The sequence below is a fragment of the Ptychodera flava genome, chromosome 10 (genome assembly GCF_041260155.1).
Source record: "Ptychodera flava strain L36383 chromosome 10, AS_Pfla_20210202, whole genome shotgun sequence".
Classification (NCBI taxonomy): Eukaryota; Metazoa; Hemichordata; class Enteropneusta; family Ptychoderidae; genus Ptychodera; species Ptychodera flava.
The window spans coordinates 7,912,321-7,932,736 of NC_091937.1; the positions used below are offsets into that span (position 1 = coordinate 7,912,321).

At 36.4% G+C, this 20,416-nt stretch overlaps 2 protein-coding genes across 2 annotated transcripts; both read left to right on the plus strand.

The window, feature by feature from the left end:
• Positions 1 to 637: 637 nt before the first annotated feature.
• LOC139142978 (monocarboxylate transporter 9-like) lies at positions 638 to 13,085 on the plus strand. The gene is made up of 5 exons (XM_070713171.1): positions 638 to 728; positions 9,126 to 9,301; positions 11,314 to 11,499; positions 11,648 to 12,204; positions 12,957 to 13,085. Exons 2-5 carry the CDS (start codon positions 9,154 to 9,156, stop codon positions 13,083 to 13,085), a joined length of 1,020 nt encoding a protein of 339 aa, XP_070569272.1. The 5' UTR covers positions 638 to 728; positions 9,126 to 9,153.
• A 426-nt stretch (positions 13,086 to 13,511) lies between these two features.
• LOC139141398 (monocarboxylate transporter 10-like) lies at positions 13,512 to 16,441 on the plus strand. The gene is made up of 3 exons (XM_070711020.1): positions 13,512 to 13,711; positions 15,558 to 15,722; positions 16,113 to 16,441. Exons 1-3 carry the CDS (start codon positions 13,567 to 13,569, stop codon positions 16,331 to 16,333), a joined length of 531 nt encoding a protein of 176 aa, XP_070567121.1. The 5' UTR covers positions 13,512 to 13,566; the 3' UTR covers positions 16,334 to 16,441.
• The last annotated feature ends 3,975 nt before the right edge of the window (positions 16,442 to 20,416 follow it).

Below are 20,416 nucleotides of genomic sequence, written 5' to 3' on the forward strand. Positions count from 1 at the left end.
TCCGTTTCAAAAGAACCAGTATTTTTTCATGGAATTTTTCAAGTCAAAGTGACTGCTATATCGACTGATCAACGGCGCAGTACTGCTGGTATATGCCAGCCCGTTTTTGTCACCAAAAAAGGTTCTGACTCATGCGGTGGCACTCACAAGATGGCCAGCAATGTTTGTTCCTCAAAATTTCAAAACACCCTTTACTGTGAAATGTTAAACAAAAAGACACCCCAAAGAAAACGTTCTTTACATAATCTAGGAGAGGGAGAGAATTTCAAAATACAGTCACTAGAATCAGCGCATGTGCGCTTTCTCTTAATTATTGTAAGTTGATTGCCCCAAACGTCTGATTGAAACGTTGTAAAGACTTAAAATGCCACTGCATCTCGTCTGTAAAGCAAAACGTGAACTGATTCAAGCGAGCGTCTCTTAAAATCTCGCCTCTGGCCAAAGCATAGAAGGAACAGTTAAGAATGGTTGAAACTAGGGCAACTTTGAAAGGGGTCCATAGGTTATGTAAACTTAGTATTATTTTATTGCAGTTGTATACCGTGTTATGTCGACAGAATGATTAATATCGTAATAAAGTCAACACATCATGTGTTTGAAGTAATATGAGTGTTTACCTGACCAAAGGTTATACATCGTTCTTAAAGGAAAGGGGTGGACTTTTCTAACATATTCTTACTTCTTGAATCATAAGAAAATCACAGAGGAAGACATTTTACCGAAACGAGGTAAGTTGGGGCAATTCTTACATATTGATATTTGCAGGCACACGACTGTTGTGCTCAAGACCGAGATATAATATGCCACGAAGGATCCGACGCGTCTACTCACTGTACATAGGTAACTTCTATTGTTGATCTCGGCTTCAAATGGCGATTACAGCTAGTGACTGCGTCAGTGTCATCCATCCCGGCTATTTCCTTTACCGTCTAAGATCTTCAAAGAACTCACAAATACAAATCTTAACAATATGTTTTCACCTAAATTGGTATATTTTAATCATACACAGAAAATGAAAACTTAGGGAGCGTTCAGTTATTATGGCCGAGGGTGGGCTGTCAAATTATTCCTGTGCCTCAGTCAAATTAAGTAAACCCCCTACCCATTGCCCTCTCCCCCCCGAATTGACGATACCCTCTTATGATGACAAAACTGTCATGACCCCCTCCGGCTGCTTGAGTAAGTATTAATCGAATTTTGAATGATAACACTGGCCATTACAGGTGCATAGATAATATATAATAAAATTTTACAAAGAGCGCGACAAGATAATATATACCATCAATCATGAGGAAGGAATTTCTAAAACCTAGCTCTTTTTCAAGAACTTGTAGACACTGTAGACTGTGTCTCGAAAGGTTCAAAAAGTTCATCTCTTGTGCTGCTGCCAATTTCATGGATTACAACATCATTATTATCTTCCTCAGCTAAGAGCCCCGAGTCTACATGTCACTGTCACTGCCACGATCTGTATTTTTACAGCTTCCAAATAGTTTATGGCACAGGCGCTCCTTAGCTGGGTAGTCTGCTATTGAGATCAATTTTCGGATCGATCTATTGATCCCGTAGTCGATATGCCCGCCACAGCAACCAAAATACTAACCTTAGGTTGCAGTGGCGGGCATATCGATTACGGGATCAATAGATCGATCCGAAAATTGATCTCCTTAGCAGACTACCCAGCTAAGGAGCGCATGTGGTTTATGGTCTTTCTCTGGTTTTCCATGTGATCTGTTCTCTCCTGAGTACATCGCAGGTGACAGATTGAATTTGTCCCCTTTATTTCCTCTGGTTGACAGACTGTAATGAATTGTTTGTTCAGACTGCCCCGGTCGCTTGGCTTTTCTCGGCAACAGTTACTGGCTGGTATTAGCCATCGCGTTCACCCCAACTTCTAACGTGACAGTCTACTGCCAGTGCTCTGTTTGGTATTTGTATGCCTATACAAACTTGGAGCAAGGCTAGTACTTTTTCAGTTCTTGTACACATAATGTAAATGTCGTGTACTTTTCAACAGACATTGAACCAAAACCTACATGGCCATTTATAGTCCAGTCAAAATAGGGTTAGACCCACCACAAATTGCAACAGAATTTTTTTCTTCAGAATGCATTTTAGAGAGGTACCCAGAACAACATATTAAAAGTTTACTCGAATCCACCTTGGGAAATATGCCTAATTTGCATAAATCAAATATGGCGGCCAACTATCCGACAAAATAACATAATTGGCCGTATATCACATGTTAAACAAGCTATTTCAGTGATTTCAACGTCTGACACTAGTAATTTGGCTCGGGGAATCATTTTGGAGGTATAATGTTTCATATAGGCACTTCACTAATTTGCATAATTCCAATATGGCGGCCAACATTCCTACAAAATACATTTTTGGTCATATACCATGTATTAAACAAGCAATTTCGGTGATTCCAAAGTTAAAAGTATATTTCTATGGCATGAAAACGATTTTCGAGATGCAATGATTTGCATTGGCACTTTGTTAATTTGCATAAATCCAAAATGGTGGCCAACATTCCTACAAAGGTCATTGTCGGTCATATACCACACATTAAACAAGCTATATCAGTGATTTTAAAGTTTTAATATTTTTCTTGTACATGAAGAAACACTTTCAGTGGTTCAATTTTCACAAAGGCCCTTTGATAATTTGCATAAATTAAATATGGCTGCCATATTAATGTCCATTTCTTAATAGCTTCTAATATAAATAAGGGTTTGATATAGGTTTTAGCACTAGGAATCTATCGAGAAGAAACTGTTGTCCTTGGACATTTATTTTTAAAATTTTGATTTTTCTATATATGACGACTGTTAATGATTATTAGTCCACTAAATAATATATTCTCTTTCTGAATATAACATTGTGTTCATCTGTGTACGGCATTTTTGTAATTTGTATGGGTGTTTAACACGGTACAGTGTCAAAACATGTAATCTGTAATGTTTACTGTTAAAAAAGACGTGTTCAACATCTTAAGTTTTTAATTTAGATTGAACCCCTTTCTTATGGATGGGCGCATCTTTATAATACCCCCCTTGATGATAGGCAAGAAGTCATTACATTTAACAGCAAAAATACGATAAACACAACAAAGCTAAAAAACAGAAAAATGACATGACCATGAAAAAAATGCCATAATACGCACAAATTAAAACTTAGCACTATTGCAAACAATGTCAAATTCATAAAAACTTTATGGACACGCAAACTCACAAAAACTGAATACTGCATGCTTTAGCAAAGGCTTATAATAAATCCAAACACAGAATCCAACTATTACACAATACAAACAAGTACACCCGGAGTCGTTTTTCCAAGTGTCATTTTTCCAGATGTACATGCTTGTATCGTGTAACAGTTGGATTCTTTTGGGCTGATGAGTTTTTTGAATTAATGTTAAACCTTCGCTAAGCATGCAGTTTTCAATTTTTGTGAGTTTGCGCGTTGATCAAGTTTTTAAGAGTCTGACATTGTTTGGCAACAGCGCTAAGTTTTAATTTGTCTGTACATGTGTCATTGGTTTTGTTTTTTTTTGATCACACTATTTTTTGTTTCTGCATTTTTATTAACTTTGTTGTGTTTATTTTTATTGTATTTTTGCTGTTATATGTGATGAATTCTTGCCTATCATCTTGGGGGATGTACAAAGATGCACTCGTCCATAAGAAGGGGGCTCAGTCTAAATTAAAAACTAAGGATTTTGCACACGACTTTTTTAAAACAGTAAACATTAAAGATTACATGTTTTGACACTGTAGACTATAAAACATCTATAAAAATCACAAATAATGCCGTACACAGATGAATCTAATGTTATATTCAGAGAGACAGATTATTATTAGATGACTAAAAATCATTAACGGTTGTCATATATAGAAAAATCACTAAATAATTAAAATTGCATGGCTCTCTTACGTCTCAATAGAAAAAGGTCATAAACATATACATATTTTAATCCGTTCGGATGTCAGATAGTTTTGTAGTTTTACCAAATTCACTTTAACACTCTTTTCAAAATACAATATATTAATGGAGCATGTTAACAAATTCAGGTATCATAGACACCTAGTAAAATAAACTTTAATTCTTAAATTGATCGTTATTGTAAGTAAATTTACAGTATATATTCCACAATTTAAAATAATTGTTCAAGGACATAAGATGGAGCTGCACGTTGCCAACACACTTTTTTCAAAGGAACATTTCTTGTCTAAGATGACAAGGAAACCCATAGAAACTACTTTGTAAAATGTAATACTTCACTTGATATATGAGTATAGTAGAAAAAACGGCAATTTTATTTTTCATTATCTGTCCTCATTCTAATATGGCATGGGTTGAAAGACTGACATTCAAACAAGTGCTTAAAATCATGATTAGCAAAATAAAAATGCCTCTTATTCAAAATGTAAGAATTTTATGGCAAACAAAATAGTTGTTTTGTTATATAGCATTTAAAGAACATGATGTGAAAATTTCAGAAAGTTTGACCCAAAATGTTGGCAAAATAGCTGATAAATTGGGTACATTTTATAAAGTTAAAATAGACCGGCACTCAAAGGTTAATATGTGGTATATGTCAGAAAATGTCCTTTGTAGGTATGTTGACCACCATATTGGATTTATGCAAATTAACGAAGTACCTATGGAAATCATTGCATCTCAAAAATCGTTTGTCCATGCCAAAAAATATACTTTTAACTTTGAAATCACTGAAATAGCTGGTTTAATACGTGGTAAATGACCGAAAATATCTTTTGTAGGAATGTTGGCCGCCATATTGGAATTATGCAAATTAGTGAAGTGCCTATATGAAACATTATACCTTCAAAATGATTCCCCGAGCCAAATAACTAGTGTCAGACTTTGAAATCACTGAAATAGCTTGTTTAACATGTGATATATGGCCAATTATGTTATTTTGTCGGATAGTTGGCCGCCATATTTGATTTATGCAAATTAGGCATATTTCCCCAAGGTGGATTCGAGTAAACCTTTAATATGTTGTTCTAGGTACCTCTCTCAAAATGCATTCTGAGAAAAAAAATTCTGTTGCAATTTGTGGTGGTTAGGTGCCAAAATCTCGTAGATTGACTGGACTATTATGTGATCCCTTTTGCACAATCCCGGTATTTATGTTGATATACGTCTACCAGGTTGATTGAAACTCTGTAACATTCAAATACATTTCCACCGGGCCTCACGTCCGAGGCAACTTGTGCATTTTCACATAGATGTATTTTTCCGAGGAGAATGTTGCAGTTTGAATTCCCTCATATCACCCAAAAATGCCAGGATATGTCAGGTCATGTTGGGGTCAAATAACCAATTTACAGGTCAAGGTACCAACCGCTCTTGGGGTAAGGAGAAGCAAACGGTGAGCTATGGTAAAAATGATTGATCACGGAGATGATCGTGGTGGAATACTCTGGTCACAATGCCATAATGCTACCTGAAGGCTGAGGGTACACTACTATATTGTAATATACACATATACGAGTGCGATAATTCTTTAGCTGTTTTCAAAATCAGTTATGAAAAGATTTCGTATTAGAAATAAGTTGAAAAGCATGCGAGGGTGGTTTTTTGACCATTCAGACAGCATAAAATATACAATTTTTGTTCTGAAGTTTTGCCTATTTTCCTTCACAAAAGCTCAGCATAGCAGCTATGCAATTGCATTTTAGATTGCTCCGTCTACCCTCATTGGGATTCACCCCAAATGACCATAACATCCAGCAATTTTTTCTGCAAATATTGTTTAAAAAAACATCATATAGAGTTTTCTAACACGTTTTCTCACTTCCTGCCAGTGAAGTCAGTAAGCATGATACCAAAATGAAGGATAACCCATGAAGGATCATCATTACAGGTTCAAGGTTTCGATTATCGTGCGCAAAAGACCAAACATTCGTGACATTATCGCTATCGAGTACCTTGTATGTACTCATCAGATTTTGTTTGAAATTATTTGTTATTCAGAACCTGTTTGTGGCTTCAACTATAAAATATGTACCTGTTTCAACAATCTATCGGGGTATTTCGCGGGAAGTGTAAACCATAACATTATCGTTGGGTTTTCGCATTTCAAAACTTCCGTCTAGACGAAGGGTTTGTTCTAGATAAATAATAATAATAATAATAATAATAATAATAATAATAATAATAATAATAATAATCTTTATTACCCTTAATCATATTAATATTACAATTCAGTAATGAATGTACATCTGAGTTGTGCTGTGATAAAGGGTAAACGGAAACGGAAAATAGCAAATGCTAGTCTAGTCCGTTCCCAAAGCCATTTGATGTTAAAGCAAGAAAAAGAAGAAGAAACAAGAAAACTGAAGTATATCGAGGGTAGTGTACACGAAAGTAGCTGGACTGCAAAGTAAACTAATTGTAACAAAGTAACTAAGTGAATAAAAGAACAACTACATAAATAGATATATAACTAAATAGATACATTACGAGTAAGTAGAAATACGTAAAAAAGAAAACCATATAAAAAGTATAGAAAATATATATATATTTAAATATGATATACATATATGTAAAGTTGAATATAACTCTTCATCACTTAAAACATTAATCGTGTAAGAGTAGACTTGAAAGTGCTAAGTAACTAACTAAGTGAATAAGAACAACTACATAAATAAATAAATAAATATATAACTAAATAAATACATTACGAGTAATTAGAAAATACGTAAAATAAAAAAAAAACAACAAAAAACAACAACAAAATGTATAGAGAAATATATAATATTTATATATGATATACATATTTGTAAAGTTGAATATAACTCTTCATCACTTAAAACACTAAAACGCACTGAGTTTCGCTTGCCTTGAATATGATTTATGCATGGTCCCTTGAGTTGTTACAAAATCCGTGAATTCAAAAGTGGAGGAAAGAGTCTTGGATGAGTTTTAATTATACCTGATCTCTTGAGTTATCACACGTGACTGGAAATTGACATGGCAGTATATTGTTGAAATCGGCGCCGAAACGGTATTAAGTACGCCTTATTTGACTTGTCAAGTTTTCAGTTTGAAATGTAAGCTGCGCAGTTTAAAACGTAAAGCCTCTAAATTCAACAGTGGGATACCATATCAGTTGAATAATTGAAACTCCCTCACACGCCTGAAAATCGGTGCAAATGTTACGCTATCTGTCATGCCATAACATGTAGCATGACAAATATTTGGTTCTAACTTGCGAAAGATAATCGAAGTTGACATAAACCCAACGGCATTTATCTTATTTATTTTCATTCAGATTCAAAGGGCATTTGTTTGGTGCATGTAGTGATGTACAGTTTTCAGCATTAAATAATCTTAGCAAACATTATTGCCTGACTTCGTTTATTGTCCCTCAGTGCAAGTGGAGGACATAGCAAAATTCTGTGTCATTTCATAAAGGTACCGTCTTCAAAAAGCAAAACGGTTTTTCATGCAAATTAGCGGTTGAATATCATACCGGTGTCATTTTTGAGGGGGGAACGAATATGACTACAGAGTGTCAAGGTTGAAGTTGGAAGAAGTTATAAATATAGATGATGAGAACTTTGGGAGGAGCTAAGTTTCTTCAATGTTTCGGCTTCCTCGGCCGGTCTAAATGTACATTCATGACAACATACAAGGCGCTGCATACCTTTAAGCACAAAACGCACCTTTGGTATATCAAACGACATGCAAAGCTGTGACTCAAAAGTATTCCAAGGCGAATATCAATTATTCTTTCCTTTTAATCGGCGCCGTTACTGCATAGTGTTTACAGAGGGTTCTGTTTAAGCCAATAGTTGAATTTCTGAAGTAACCTTGCGTGCTTTCTTCAATATTCTGTCATATACGGAGATATTTTCATGAAGAAGATGGCAAATCACAACGATTTTCGACCTACAAAGAAGCTCGAAAGGTTTTACGTATTACATTCGACGTCGATATTTCGTAAAGGAGAGCCACTGTCATGCCGTTTTATGACAGAATGTCTTTTTGCGCTCGATCATGTGTGTATGAGAATTAAGGCACTTTACATAATATTTCAAAATTGAGATGTTCACAAGAAATATTTGTATTATCATTAGTCAACGATATTTTTATACTGGTCGGACGTTCTAAAGTATGGTTACGTGGCGCCATCATGGATATTAGTACAACAGCTGCGGTATACAAACAGTAAAGAGTTATCTTAGTATATACGAGTGTGTGTCTGTTCAAGAAACGAAGAAGATATTTTAATGGTGAAGACTTTACAAACAACATACTTTACAATCAGAATTTGTATTTGTATTCCAAGTGAACATGCTGAAAGTAGTTTTTTTAGAAGCAAAATAGACTGATCGTATAGGTTACTGTCGTAACCAATATATTTAAATACTTGTATTGTATCAGTGGCCCTTCGATTGATATATTAAGGTAGTATGCACCTCAAAAGTGAAAGACTTAAACTTTTGCTCTAACTTTCCTTAAGGAATCTTTCAATCATTCTCTTTCAAAATCAAGAATAAAAACAGGGGGTCACCATCCAAATTTTGGTACTAGAGAAACAAATTACCCAAGATTTACCTATAATAGAAATTCAAAATGGCCGCCATCCCTGTGTTAACTCTATGGAGAAAAATAAAAAATTTCGAATTTCGAAAAACTAAGCCGGTGAAAAGTTTTCTTTCACCAAGAGCTTTGAAATGAACCCCCACATGTGGTATATCAAAAGAGAATTGTAAAAGTTTGAGAGTCCGAATGTCTGTCCCCGAGGTGCGTTCTACCTTAATTGATATTTAACTAAACTGCTGGATGAAAAAGTGAACATATGAATAAACAAACAAATAAACATATTTGTATGGTTAATTATTTAGAAACTTTTTTTCTATTCAAACATTAACTTAACATGGAAACAATTCTGTTTATGTTTTCAGGTGAAAGGATTCATTTCTTCGTTCTCGCTTGAACAGCAATCACAGGCTCACCATTTCAATAGACCTTAGGAAGGAAGGAACACCGTCATTGTTTTGGTTGCTGGTTTATTTTGTTTACAGTGATCGATTATTATAAAATCCACCTACCTTCTATCTTGTAAACTGTTATTTTAATTACAGACCCAACGTCTGCATAACCATTTAAACGATGGCAGAGGCGCCTGACGGAGGCTGGGGATGGGCTATCGTCATGGCAACATTTCTTACCAGTTTTTTGTCAGCTGGCAGTGGGTTCTCAATCGGAGTAATCTATGCGGCACTCTTGGACGCGTTCGGCAAATCAAAGGCGACAACAGGTGATGTACAAATATATCAACAATTTTTTTCAAATTAACAGTCTTGTTTGTAAAGTAAAATGGCCAATGCGATGGAGATCAAGCAGAAAACCAAAATGGGACAATATGTGAGTGTGGTTATGTGTTTGAAATAATCGATGCTGATTATATTCCTTTGGAAATTAGGTTAAATTTCCAATTTATGTTAGAATTGGATATACGACTAATATGTAAAACAATATTTGCAAGACCTTTTAAGGATAACCCTCTTACAGAATATTCTTAAAGGTGTAATATCAGCCTTCTTCTAAGAATGTTATGACGGAAACAGGCTCAGTTATCGATCAGATATCGCCCTCTGAACTCTGTTACCACACTCCTTGATAGTGTAAAACATAAAGATGACGTAATTGTCTGTTACACACCAGAATTGGGTTTAGTATCCTGAAATCACAGGTTTTAAGTCTTTCGTAGATAGTTATGGTGAAACACTCACATGTTTTAGAAAACAAGTAAACATACAACACATAATGGGGGGGGGGGCGGTAGTAGTGTCGCGCTTATAGTTAGGAGAATACGAGTTGAGGTACCGGTCAGGATCGTAATGCTTTCAATAACTGAAACTGACACACCAAGATGTTGATTTTACCACACTTTAAATCTTTATTCGATCGATGGCAACTCCTCGTCTCAAATCTGATCGTCAGTCTACATTCTATACAGAGTTATATACTTTTCTACACTTACATATCATCATTATACAATGGTCATCACGTGGAAATTTCCCGCCAGTCTTTGATTGTTTCTAAAGATAAAACAAGAGCTCACCATGGGATATCCCGTTCTCTTTTGTTCTCATTGAAATCTTTACCTATATAAAAAGTCAATCTGATTGAAATCAAATGTAATACGGCGACGTCTATACTTACGCGGTATTCTCTTGCTGTCGCCTCTCACACTGTCGCCTCTCACTACGGCGACAGAAAGCATAAGTATAGACGTCGCCGTACTATACATCTGATTTTGATCAGATTGTAATGATTAAAAGTATGACGCTATCTCTTTTCTCCTTCTTGTACGACTTGGCCACGTGAGGGACGCTTCGAGATAAAATGTCTACAAGGGAGGGCGTTACAATAGTACGAATATCTGCATAAGGTGTTCATTTTGGCCTACGGAAAAGTAAATTATCAATGTTATGATTACTCTCAATGATGAGAGCAATGTATGGATACTCATACTAAGAAAGACAACCCACGTCTTCTTGTCAATGACAACTGTTATTGCAGTACGAAAGTGTCAATCCCTCTTGGTTCACGATCTTATTGATGGAAAGACAACTGCAATACGGTATACACGTTATATGCTCTGCTCTCAACTTGTAATCGATAGCTCTGTCAAAATTAGATGCAACTCATTATTCGGTTGAAGATTTTCAGTTTCCGGACGAAGTCCAGGGGACTTGTGGTTTTGGCTGTGTCCGTCCGTGCGTCCGTCAGTGCGTCCGTCCCACGCAGATATCTCAGACATGCCTGAGCCAATTCCTCTCATACTTGGTTCAAGGATGATACACAATAGCATACATATGCACGTCTATTGTCTTGGGTGTGGTACGCATAGTTAGCGCTAATTTGCATAATTAGTGATTTTTGAAAAAAAATCCTGTACCTTAAGAGACTGCACAAAATTTGATGAAACTCTGTACAAATGTTGGTCACACAGCTCTAATAGCACAAAAAGACATTTGTCAGTATTGCGTCCATAAATTGAAAATTTGCCTATTTTGTGAGTTTCATAATTCCAGTCATTTAAATATATAAAACTTAAGTTATAGACATCTTGGACTGGGTAATCTGAATATCAATTTAATACTTCAAACTCCCTGAGCTCTACATCAATCAGCGTTGAAGACAGCTGCAATACTTTACTTAGCCTCTACTGGTTGTAAGTAGTTTTATCATGAATTAAAACAAATAACAAGCAAAAATCGGAAACATATACTTCCTCCCAATTTTTTCTTTTTTACCTTACAGCGTGGGTTGCGTCAATACTTGCGTTTGCGATGTCTGTGTCGTACCTTCTTGGAGTAGCTTCAGCTAGACAAATAGGTCACCGGAAAACTGTTATGATATGCGGATTTGTGACAGCCGTTGGGTTCTTCTCGAGCGCCTTTGTCACCGAATTGTACCAACTGTACTTTACATATGGTGTGTTGGTCGGTTAGTGTCATTGCTTTAATCAGTGTTATCTTATTTTCGTAAGGGTTTATAATGGTTCACGAGTCTTTCAATCTTGTTGACGTATTTACGGAATCGCAATATTTATGCAAGCAATTTAAAACTAGTTGTTTATGTGCATCTTTTACAGGAATAGGCTGTGGTGCTCCCTATATTTGTTGCATAGAAATGATTGGTCACTATTTCAAGAGGAAATTAACTGTCGCTCTTGGCTTTGGTATGATGGGTGCTGGTGCCGGACAATTAGTGTTGTCGTTTGTATGTCAACTTCTTGTAGACAACTATGGATGGCGGGGAATGCTGATTATTATGTCAGCAGTGACTGCTAATATATGCGTTGCAGGCGCCCTATTGAGACCATGGGGCGTGAATGTAGCTGATCCCAGGGAAGCAATATCTACAGATTCCACAATTGAAGAAACTAAAAGTTTAGGCATTAATGACAAAAAGGAAAATGATGATAACGTAAAAGATTTGGCTTCTCCTAGACTGATTGATATTGCGAACCAATCACCTGATGAACATCCATCCTACGAACGAAAGAAAACGCTGATTTGTAGCTGCTGTAGGGCGTCAAAATTCAAAGATTTGTTGACCGGATCATTGTTGTTCGAACCAGTCTTTATCTTACAGCTGATTGTAAATATTTTGCAGATGTCGGGAATTTTTTCAGTGCTTGTCCATGCGGTGAGTGAAAGTGTTTGTGTGTGTGTGTGTGTCGGGCGCCACCAAATGGTGTTAAGACTTTATGTACTGTATTGCGACTTGTTTGGACTCTTCTTTCTTTCAAGGTCGTCCTTTGCCAAACACTGAGTTGCCTTTATCCTCAGTTATGTCCAAGAAAACGACAAAGATTATTGTCTGATCAGCCATGTATTTTTTATCAGGAAACATTTGAATTCGTCCTAAACTCAAGCTGAACGTTCTGCTGAGAGCCTAAGTTTCCGTAAAGCATTTGCTACTGCACAGTTCCTCTATTACTGTTAATCGATTAGTGGAGACGAGCTGGTCATTTTGTTTTCTTTGCCTTTGTCAATAAAAACTAGGGTCCCTCAAAACATGATGAAAAGCAAGGGGCCTACTCAAAAAATGATAAAACAATTAAGGATGTACACAATATGAAAATCGTTTCAAGTATGACTATAATTTACTATATGAACGTCAATTATTCAAAAGTCGCTTTAGCAGGAGGTGGAAATGTTCACTACTCGTACTCTACCGATTTATACTGCAGTAACTACTCACACTGTATCCAGCTTCAAATTCCTCGAACTCTCTGGCAGAGATATGCTTTCCTTAGTTGTATCTCTCTGCTATAGGATACTGTGAGAGTTTGTATAGACTCACTCAAGCTGGAGCATTCTTGTTGTCATATTGTTTTACATCAACTCACGTCGTACACCTCACCGAAAAGTGTATGTCTGTTGTTGCTAACATAGAGTCAATATTACATGCAAGATACCGAGTCTGAAAACCGTTTGCGGCACTCATCACTTTCTACTAACCATTATATCTACCAACACGACAACAACAACAGTAGCAACAACAATAACAGGAGTATGAATTAATGTTATCATTTTGCTTGTTGAGTCCAGTCCACAAGTCAAGTACGTGAAAAAAATACCCTTTTACGTCACGTTTTCGAGAAAGTTGGCACCAGAAAGGGCATGTGAATGATCTAAAATACACAAAGACGGCTTACCTGGTAGGTCAGGAAATGAAAACATTTAAGAGTGAGTAGGTTTTTTAATTCGGAGGACACATCCTGCCAAAGGTTTACACTGTCATTATCTATCGAGCGTACCCCGCGACGTGAAATTGAAATATTTCTGATCATCACGCAATGAAAATTAATTTTGAATTAGATTTATAACATTCAGATTTGTGAATGATTCGAAAATGTTAATCTGTCATCAAAGTGAACGTGTGAAAAGAAGGTAAAGTTGTTAATGACCCTTATTTGCTAAAAGCACGTTTCTATTATTCTAGGTGAGACATTCACGTGACCTTGGTATAGCAGACACCCTAAGTTCCTACATATCATCAGTAATGGGTTTGGGACAGTTGATTTCCAGACCTTTGTTCGGAGCAATTGGCTACTCTCCGAAAGTCAAACCCTATGTGACGTACAGTTTTGCAGCAGTAGTTTGTGGTGTCGCAACAATCACGATCATTTACACTAGGAATTTTGCAGGTATTGTAAGTTAAAACTATTTCTTGCTGACAACTTCCAAGCATTTTGTTATTTTTCATATTTGCGCCAAGTGAGAACAAAAACACTTACCGAAAAAAAAATACCATGCGCACGTTTGTACAAATTTCTGCAATAGGCAAAATATGGACTATTACACAAAAAGGCGGCTGCAAGTTAAAAGAAATATATACCTCAATTTCCAAGGGGCGACTCGTTTCTTTCTATTGTTAAATACTGATCGAATTTATCATGAGTGGTAAAAATGTCATGGTTAGCATTTTCAATCGATGCGTATGGTTTAATCTCTAACGGCACCACTATATGTATTGGTAGTTACGAAACACAGAAGAATTAAGGTGGAGCTGCACGTTACCACAGACAAATAGAAAAACAGACTAGCAACGCGGCACGCAGTTGATTCATAGCCGTCTCGATAAACTATGGCCCTTTCATATTAAAATGAGCTTCACAGGTGTCTTTGGTTTTGACAAGACGACAAGTCGATGGCGTCAAGCTGCCTGTCGCGCAGCAACCATGTCTCAGATATTTACTTTTTGTGCTCTCAGAGCAGAAACACTGCTTCACCTCAATCAAAATATAACACGCCAGCGGTTTCATAAACACTTTCTTCTAATGACGAACTTGTAAAAGACAAAATGACTGACCGTAAACCATTGAGTTTAATCTGACAGTATCAATAAAAGACTTTCAAATATGGTTCAAACACACTCATTGTATATTCATAAAAATGTGAGAGGAATTTTTAAAATGGTAAAACTTACCTCCCCAAAGTTCATAAGTTTCCCGTTTTTGCCAGCACGCCAATTCCGCTCAGCACCACACGACAACAACAACACGAACTTTGCTGAACATACTTTCGCCTAAAAATTCGCTAAAGTCCGGAAACTACCGAAGAGTGCATGGTTGGCACTCTTCGGAAAAGAGAGTCGAGAGCTACCTGTGGCAATGCGTACATGGAGGGATAACGTAACTGCTTCAAACCTTGAACAATACCAGTTGCTTGTCTGTCTTTCTACTTTTCTTCAAAGTAATTTTTCTCGTCAAAGATGGCAAATAAATCCCTTCATACAATATATTTTCGAAAAGCAGAGAATTTAAAGTTTAGTATGGTAGCAATAGTTTACTCGAAGGGTAAAAAACCTCTATTTTGTTATTAATGACGAAGTAATTTAAGTCAAAAACTTGACACTGTTTTCTGAACTGTAATATTTCAGCTGAAACAATGAGTATATCTAGAAAAAAACGATTATTTTTTTTGCATTATCTATCTTCATTCTAATATGGCAGGTATTGAAAGACTGACACTCAAAAATTTGATTAAAACATTATAAGCAAAATTAAAATGCCTCTTATTTAAAAGGTAAGAACTTTATTGCCAAACATAAGCTCGTTTTGTTAAATAGTATTTGTGATAATTTCAGAAAATTTGACCCAACCAGAGTGCAGTTAAATTCTTTGGAAATTTCGACATTGGGAGAAAAGAGAAGCCGGGAAATCGGATGTTTTGCATAATTTGCATTAGTTACACTTCTTTATCACGTAACTTACGATTGCTTGATAACCTAAAAGGTGAACACAACCAATATTTTAATCATGGGTCAACGAATTAATTAAATTGAATGAATATTTGCCATAAACGTGATTTTGAGCAAAGTACGTTGTGTTGGGTGCAGCGCCCGCTCAAAAATGGATTTTATGCAGAACGACCTGTTTAAAGTTGACAAGGCGTACATTAGATCATATTGTAGTATCAACACCAATGTTCGCCGGAGCAACTGTTTCATTGAAAATGACTTATGACACAATATGTTGCGATATATTTCAGGGCAGTTGATCGCAATCTTTGTCTTAGGGGCAGGTATCGGAGGCTGTTTAGTATACGTCCCAGTTATACTGGCGTATTTTCATGGCAAAGAGAATATTGGACTTGGCGCGTCGTTGATTGCGCCATGTCATGGAGTAATGGCATTAACTGTGCCTACATTTGCAGGTATGTAAAACACACCACTGCTATTTGAGGAGTGGACTATATGAACTACAAGAGCGCATCTGGTGGTGTTCGCTTTTGCATATTTTACGTAAGGGCCGCGTCTTTAGCCTTTAGTGTAGCGTAATTATTCAAATCTATTGTGTACACGAAATGTCTTCTTTACAGAATGGTTTTAATAAGTGACTATTACTCTTTGCAAATTGTACATCTTTGGTTTCAATTGTACACTCTTACTTTAATTTTATAGTCATATTTGTCTGTAATGAACTTAAAATTTCGTGGCATACTGTGCTGTAATTTACTTGGTGGTTAGATAACTTCTCTGTGGCATGTATTGTAAAATTCACAATCAAAATGTCTCTAAAACTATGATAATAATTTCCATTTTAGGATGGCTGCGTGATAGGTATGGAGATTACAAAGGAGCGTTCTGGTTGGCTGTGTTGTCTTACTTTGTAGCAGCCGCAGTTGCCATGTCCCTACCTTTCGTGGACGCAACAGTCAAACGAAGACGGAAATCAAGGAAAGGTCGTTTAAGCAAAAACGTGCATGACGAGATTAATGACAGAGAGACAAAGACAAAGCTTAGGACAATGGAACAACACCGTTAACAGGTTTTAAACACTGTGCGAGTTTTTCTTATTGACATTGTTGTTGTTTAAAATGAACATTGGCATGGATTGACAGGGACCCTACTGAGCAACATTAAAGGTCAACATCGCCTATAGTTATATGCTTGCATTCATTGATTTCGAAACTCACCCTTGATATAAAACGGGAGATGAAAGCACTGGTCTTCAGATGTGCCGATTGACGATTACATATAGGTGCCATCTTCGAATCATTATTATACACTTCGATACCATCGATTTGACCAAAGTATATCCTGCCCCAGGTTGCAATACTACAACACTAGTTTCTCTGATCAGATCGTTGGGCAAAATGTATAATGTCAAAATCGAAAACAACACTGAACCGTTTGAACACGGTAGAGTGGATGCACTCTTATTGAAATATAGTGTGTTTTGTTTTCGCCGAACCTTCAAAAATGTAAACTATTTTCTCTGTAATTTACATTCATTTTGGAAAGAAGTTGGCAGACAATAACAAATAAGAAAAAATTGTTTGATCCCCTCTGCAGTCCATAGATTTTACCTAGATGTATGCGAATAAATAAATAAAGATTATTTGAAAACGCCCAAAGTCACACAAAGCTACAACGTTTCTTTGCAAGTGACGTTCAAATGTATACAGTCATAAATTGGTAAGTGTCTAAGTACTCGAGATGCCCTTTGACAATTTTATCAAAAATAAATTTTGAATGAATCAAACACACTGCTTATCACCTCATTCTATCAAGTACTTGACTTTTATTTAATACGGCTCAACATGTGAGAAGTCAACAGCCCAAGTTATGTGGTATCAACAATGTCTACAACATGCGTCAAAGTGTGTCGAAAGTGCAGATTACCGGTCGAAATGTACGTTTTTGCACACAATAGTGCTAATGCTGTACAAACATTTGGCAACTACTAATATTCTATTTTCCTCTTAGTTTGAAATATACGTTCTCCAGAATATGACAAAATAGGCCATTTGTGTTTCCATTTCTGATGTGAATGATCTCAAAGTATTGACATCCAAACATTAATTTTGATGCTTTACTTGGTCGACCAAAAACCCCTTCATATCTGTAGTAAGTAAAGGGTAAGTCACCCACTCAGCAAATTGTTTCCATGGTTATCACTAAACGCAGAATACAATAGTAGTTATTGTAAAAGCCATTAAAACCCATTGAAGTGTAATGACCAGCCTTTCCTTTTATCGCAAGGTAACGTTTACTACTTAAAGTATTTTAGCCCTGTCGGCCTTGTCATGCAGTCTATAGATAACAACTTCTACATGATTGGTAAGTTAAGTACACGTTTTCCAAAATTTTGACAATTTTTCAATGCAAACGCATAAGGTTAACAGCGCGTAGTTCAGCATCACATATCTTCGATATGTCAATAGCAAATTGTGTCTTCGCTACCTATCATAAAATTTCTCTTGATGTTCCAATACACAAAGAGTGCTTTGAAGAGCGAAATTAAGGTTATTCGATCCTCGAAAAACTTTCCTCCAGAAAACTTTTAACAATTCTCTTAAAAATTAAGAATGAAAATCGGTGGTCACCTTGCGAATTTTGTTATTAGAGAAACAAATTACCAAACATTTACCAATATTTGAAATTTAAAAAGGCTGCTATCCGCGTGTTTTTTTCTATGGTAAAATTAAACTTCCAGATTGTCACAAAACTAAGCTAGTTAGTTACTTCATAAACTCAAAATGAGCCCTAACAAGAGGAGGCCAAACGAATAGTGTCAGCATTTGAGGGTCTGAATATCTGTTCCTGAGGCCATTCTTCCTCAGTAATTTTAAGACTGTACATCTGTTGTCATTACTGTCTTGCATTTCCAAGGATATAAGTGCACCGATCAATTGCATTGACAATGATGTCATGGATATGCACAATGTCTTTTGTGAGAAAGTCGAAGGACACAAGGACACAAGGTAACCTTAACAGAGTGTCGTGAGGTGGTCACTACATGATAATGAGACCTAAAGGAAAAAGGGTCCAGCCAATCAGTGAGCTGTAAACGGACCTTATGGGACCGCAAGCACCAATCACTGTAACCCGTACATGTGTCTAGGACATAAATCGTAGGTTATTTTGAAACAGGACTAATAGCACATCATGACATATATCAGTGTTGTGTCAATTATTATTGCTAAGTTGCATATTTCATGAATTTTCATAATTCTGGTAATATTTCAAGAAATACCGACTCAAATTTAACGAAACTCGGTACAGATACTTGTACACCAAAGATGTAACTGTTATCAAACACATTAAGCAAGATCGTGTCCATAATTGCCAATTTGCTTATTTGAGGAACTTTCATAATAAATGTGATAATTATGTGATCCTGTAGATAAAGAAGCATAAGATATTTTTTCTCAGTGTACTGCGGATCGGAGCTCTTGACATATGTTATTTTGTCAGGGTCTTGCAACAATAAGGTTACAGTGTCTTCGTGTCATATTATTACGTGTAATCGTGTAAACAACGTCAACTAAATTAAAATTCAGTTCAAGTGAGGTAATTTTCTTTGCTGATTTGCTCCTGATTTTATAATAATATACTTTTAGAGAGTCACTAGTGTCTCATTATGTTTTTTGCGTCAAAGAGAATGCCGCTTGTTGTTTTAGCAGCTTAACATCCCATTGATATATAGGTGGCATATGCCCATTGACAATGCAAATTATGTAAATTTTACTCCATATTTCAATTGGATTCCGACGCATATGTAGTAAACATTACGTATGCATTTGTGCCGAATTTTTCGTGCCTCGTACCAAAGTTATTGAACAGTTGTTTACATTTATAACATATGATTTACGTTTTACGATACTCAGCTAAACAACAATCATACACAGAGTAAGTCTCGTGAATTGAAGGACTACCGACAAACTACAGCTTTTCCTCAGGCTCATTAGCTTAAGTGTGAGTCGTCAAAATATGGCCGCCAAATGTTCTCTGGTCAAGGTTCAAACTTCCTTAACGCCTACTATGTTAGCAAACACGTTTGACATTTACAGCTATATATAACCTCTAACCCTGTCGATATTTTATTTAGCGATAACATGACGACAGTACGTGCTCCTGACGGAGGTTGGGGATGGCTTGTTGTTTTGGCTACCTTTATATCCACATTTCTGTGTGGTGGTAGTACGTATTCATTCGGAGTGATCTACGCTGCCCTTCTGGAGGCGTTTGGCAAAACTAGTGCAGCAACAGGTACAGGGCATATATGATATCGCAAATAGCATATACGTCAAGATACGCATTACACATTAGTCATTTAAAGCATTTCTTAGCTTGAACTTGTTCTCCCGAGAAATGTTTGTCTCTCTTCAAAAATGTCTCTCTAGTCTGCGCGTGTGCTCTTTCCCTTCTTGATTATTATGATAATAATAATAATCGACTGCCTCGTCTCTGCGTGTCTATGTGCTTAGTGTGCGTGAAACATGTACTCACATATTTTGATTGAACACAGACAGTAGCCTGCCATGTCTCCCCTGTCTACGATTGTGAGCCTGTACGACTTAAGCGTCTCTTGAAATGAAAAGATAAAGTACTGGTAAAGTCGCGTACAGAAACTGCAAGTTCAAATTATCAATATTTCATCCATGCATGAAACTCAAAGACGGGTTTGTCCCGTGATCTAAGGCTGTGTTCACAAAATGGTGGGGGGGGGGGGCCTGGAGAATGGCGATTGGAATCTTATTTTTTTCAGATCCTCCCCTCAATACCCTAAAAATATTTTCAAGTCCTCCGTCTATATAATCAAAAATTTTCAAGTTCCCCAAATTATCATATTATCTATTAGGAATGCACGCAGAGAAAAATAACATGTATTGTGTAGTTCTGCTCGCAGATGTAGGACACTACCTCTTATAAGCACGTTGTAGACCGCCATAATCCTTTTGCGAGTTCTTAAATTGGTTATTTTTAATGCATCAGTGGACTTTTTAGATTAATCAGTCTAAGGGAGCGTTCAGTTTTTACGGCCTGGGGGGGCGGCAAAATCTTGTCGCCGGTGTTCTAAAAAATATAGACCCCCCTGCATTTTTTGTGAAAAAAAGATGAC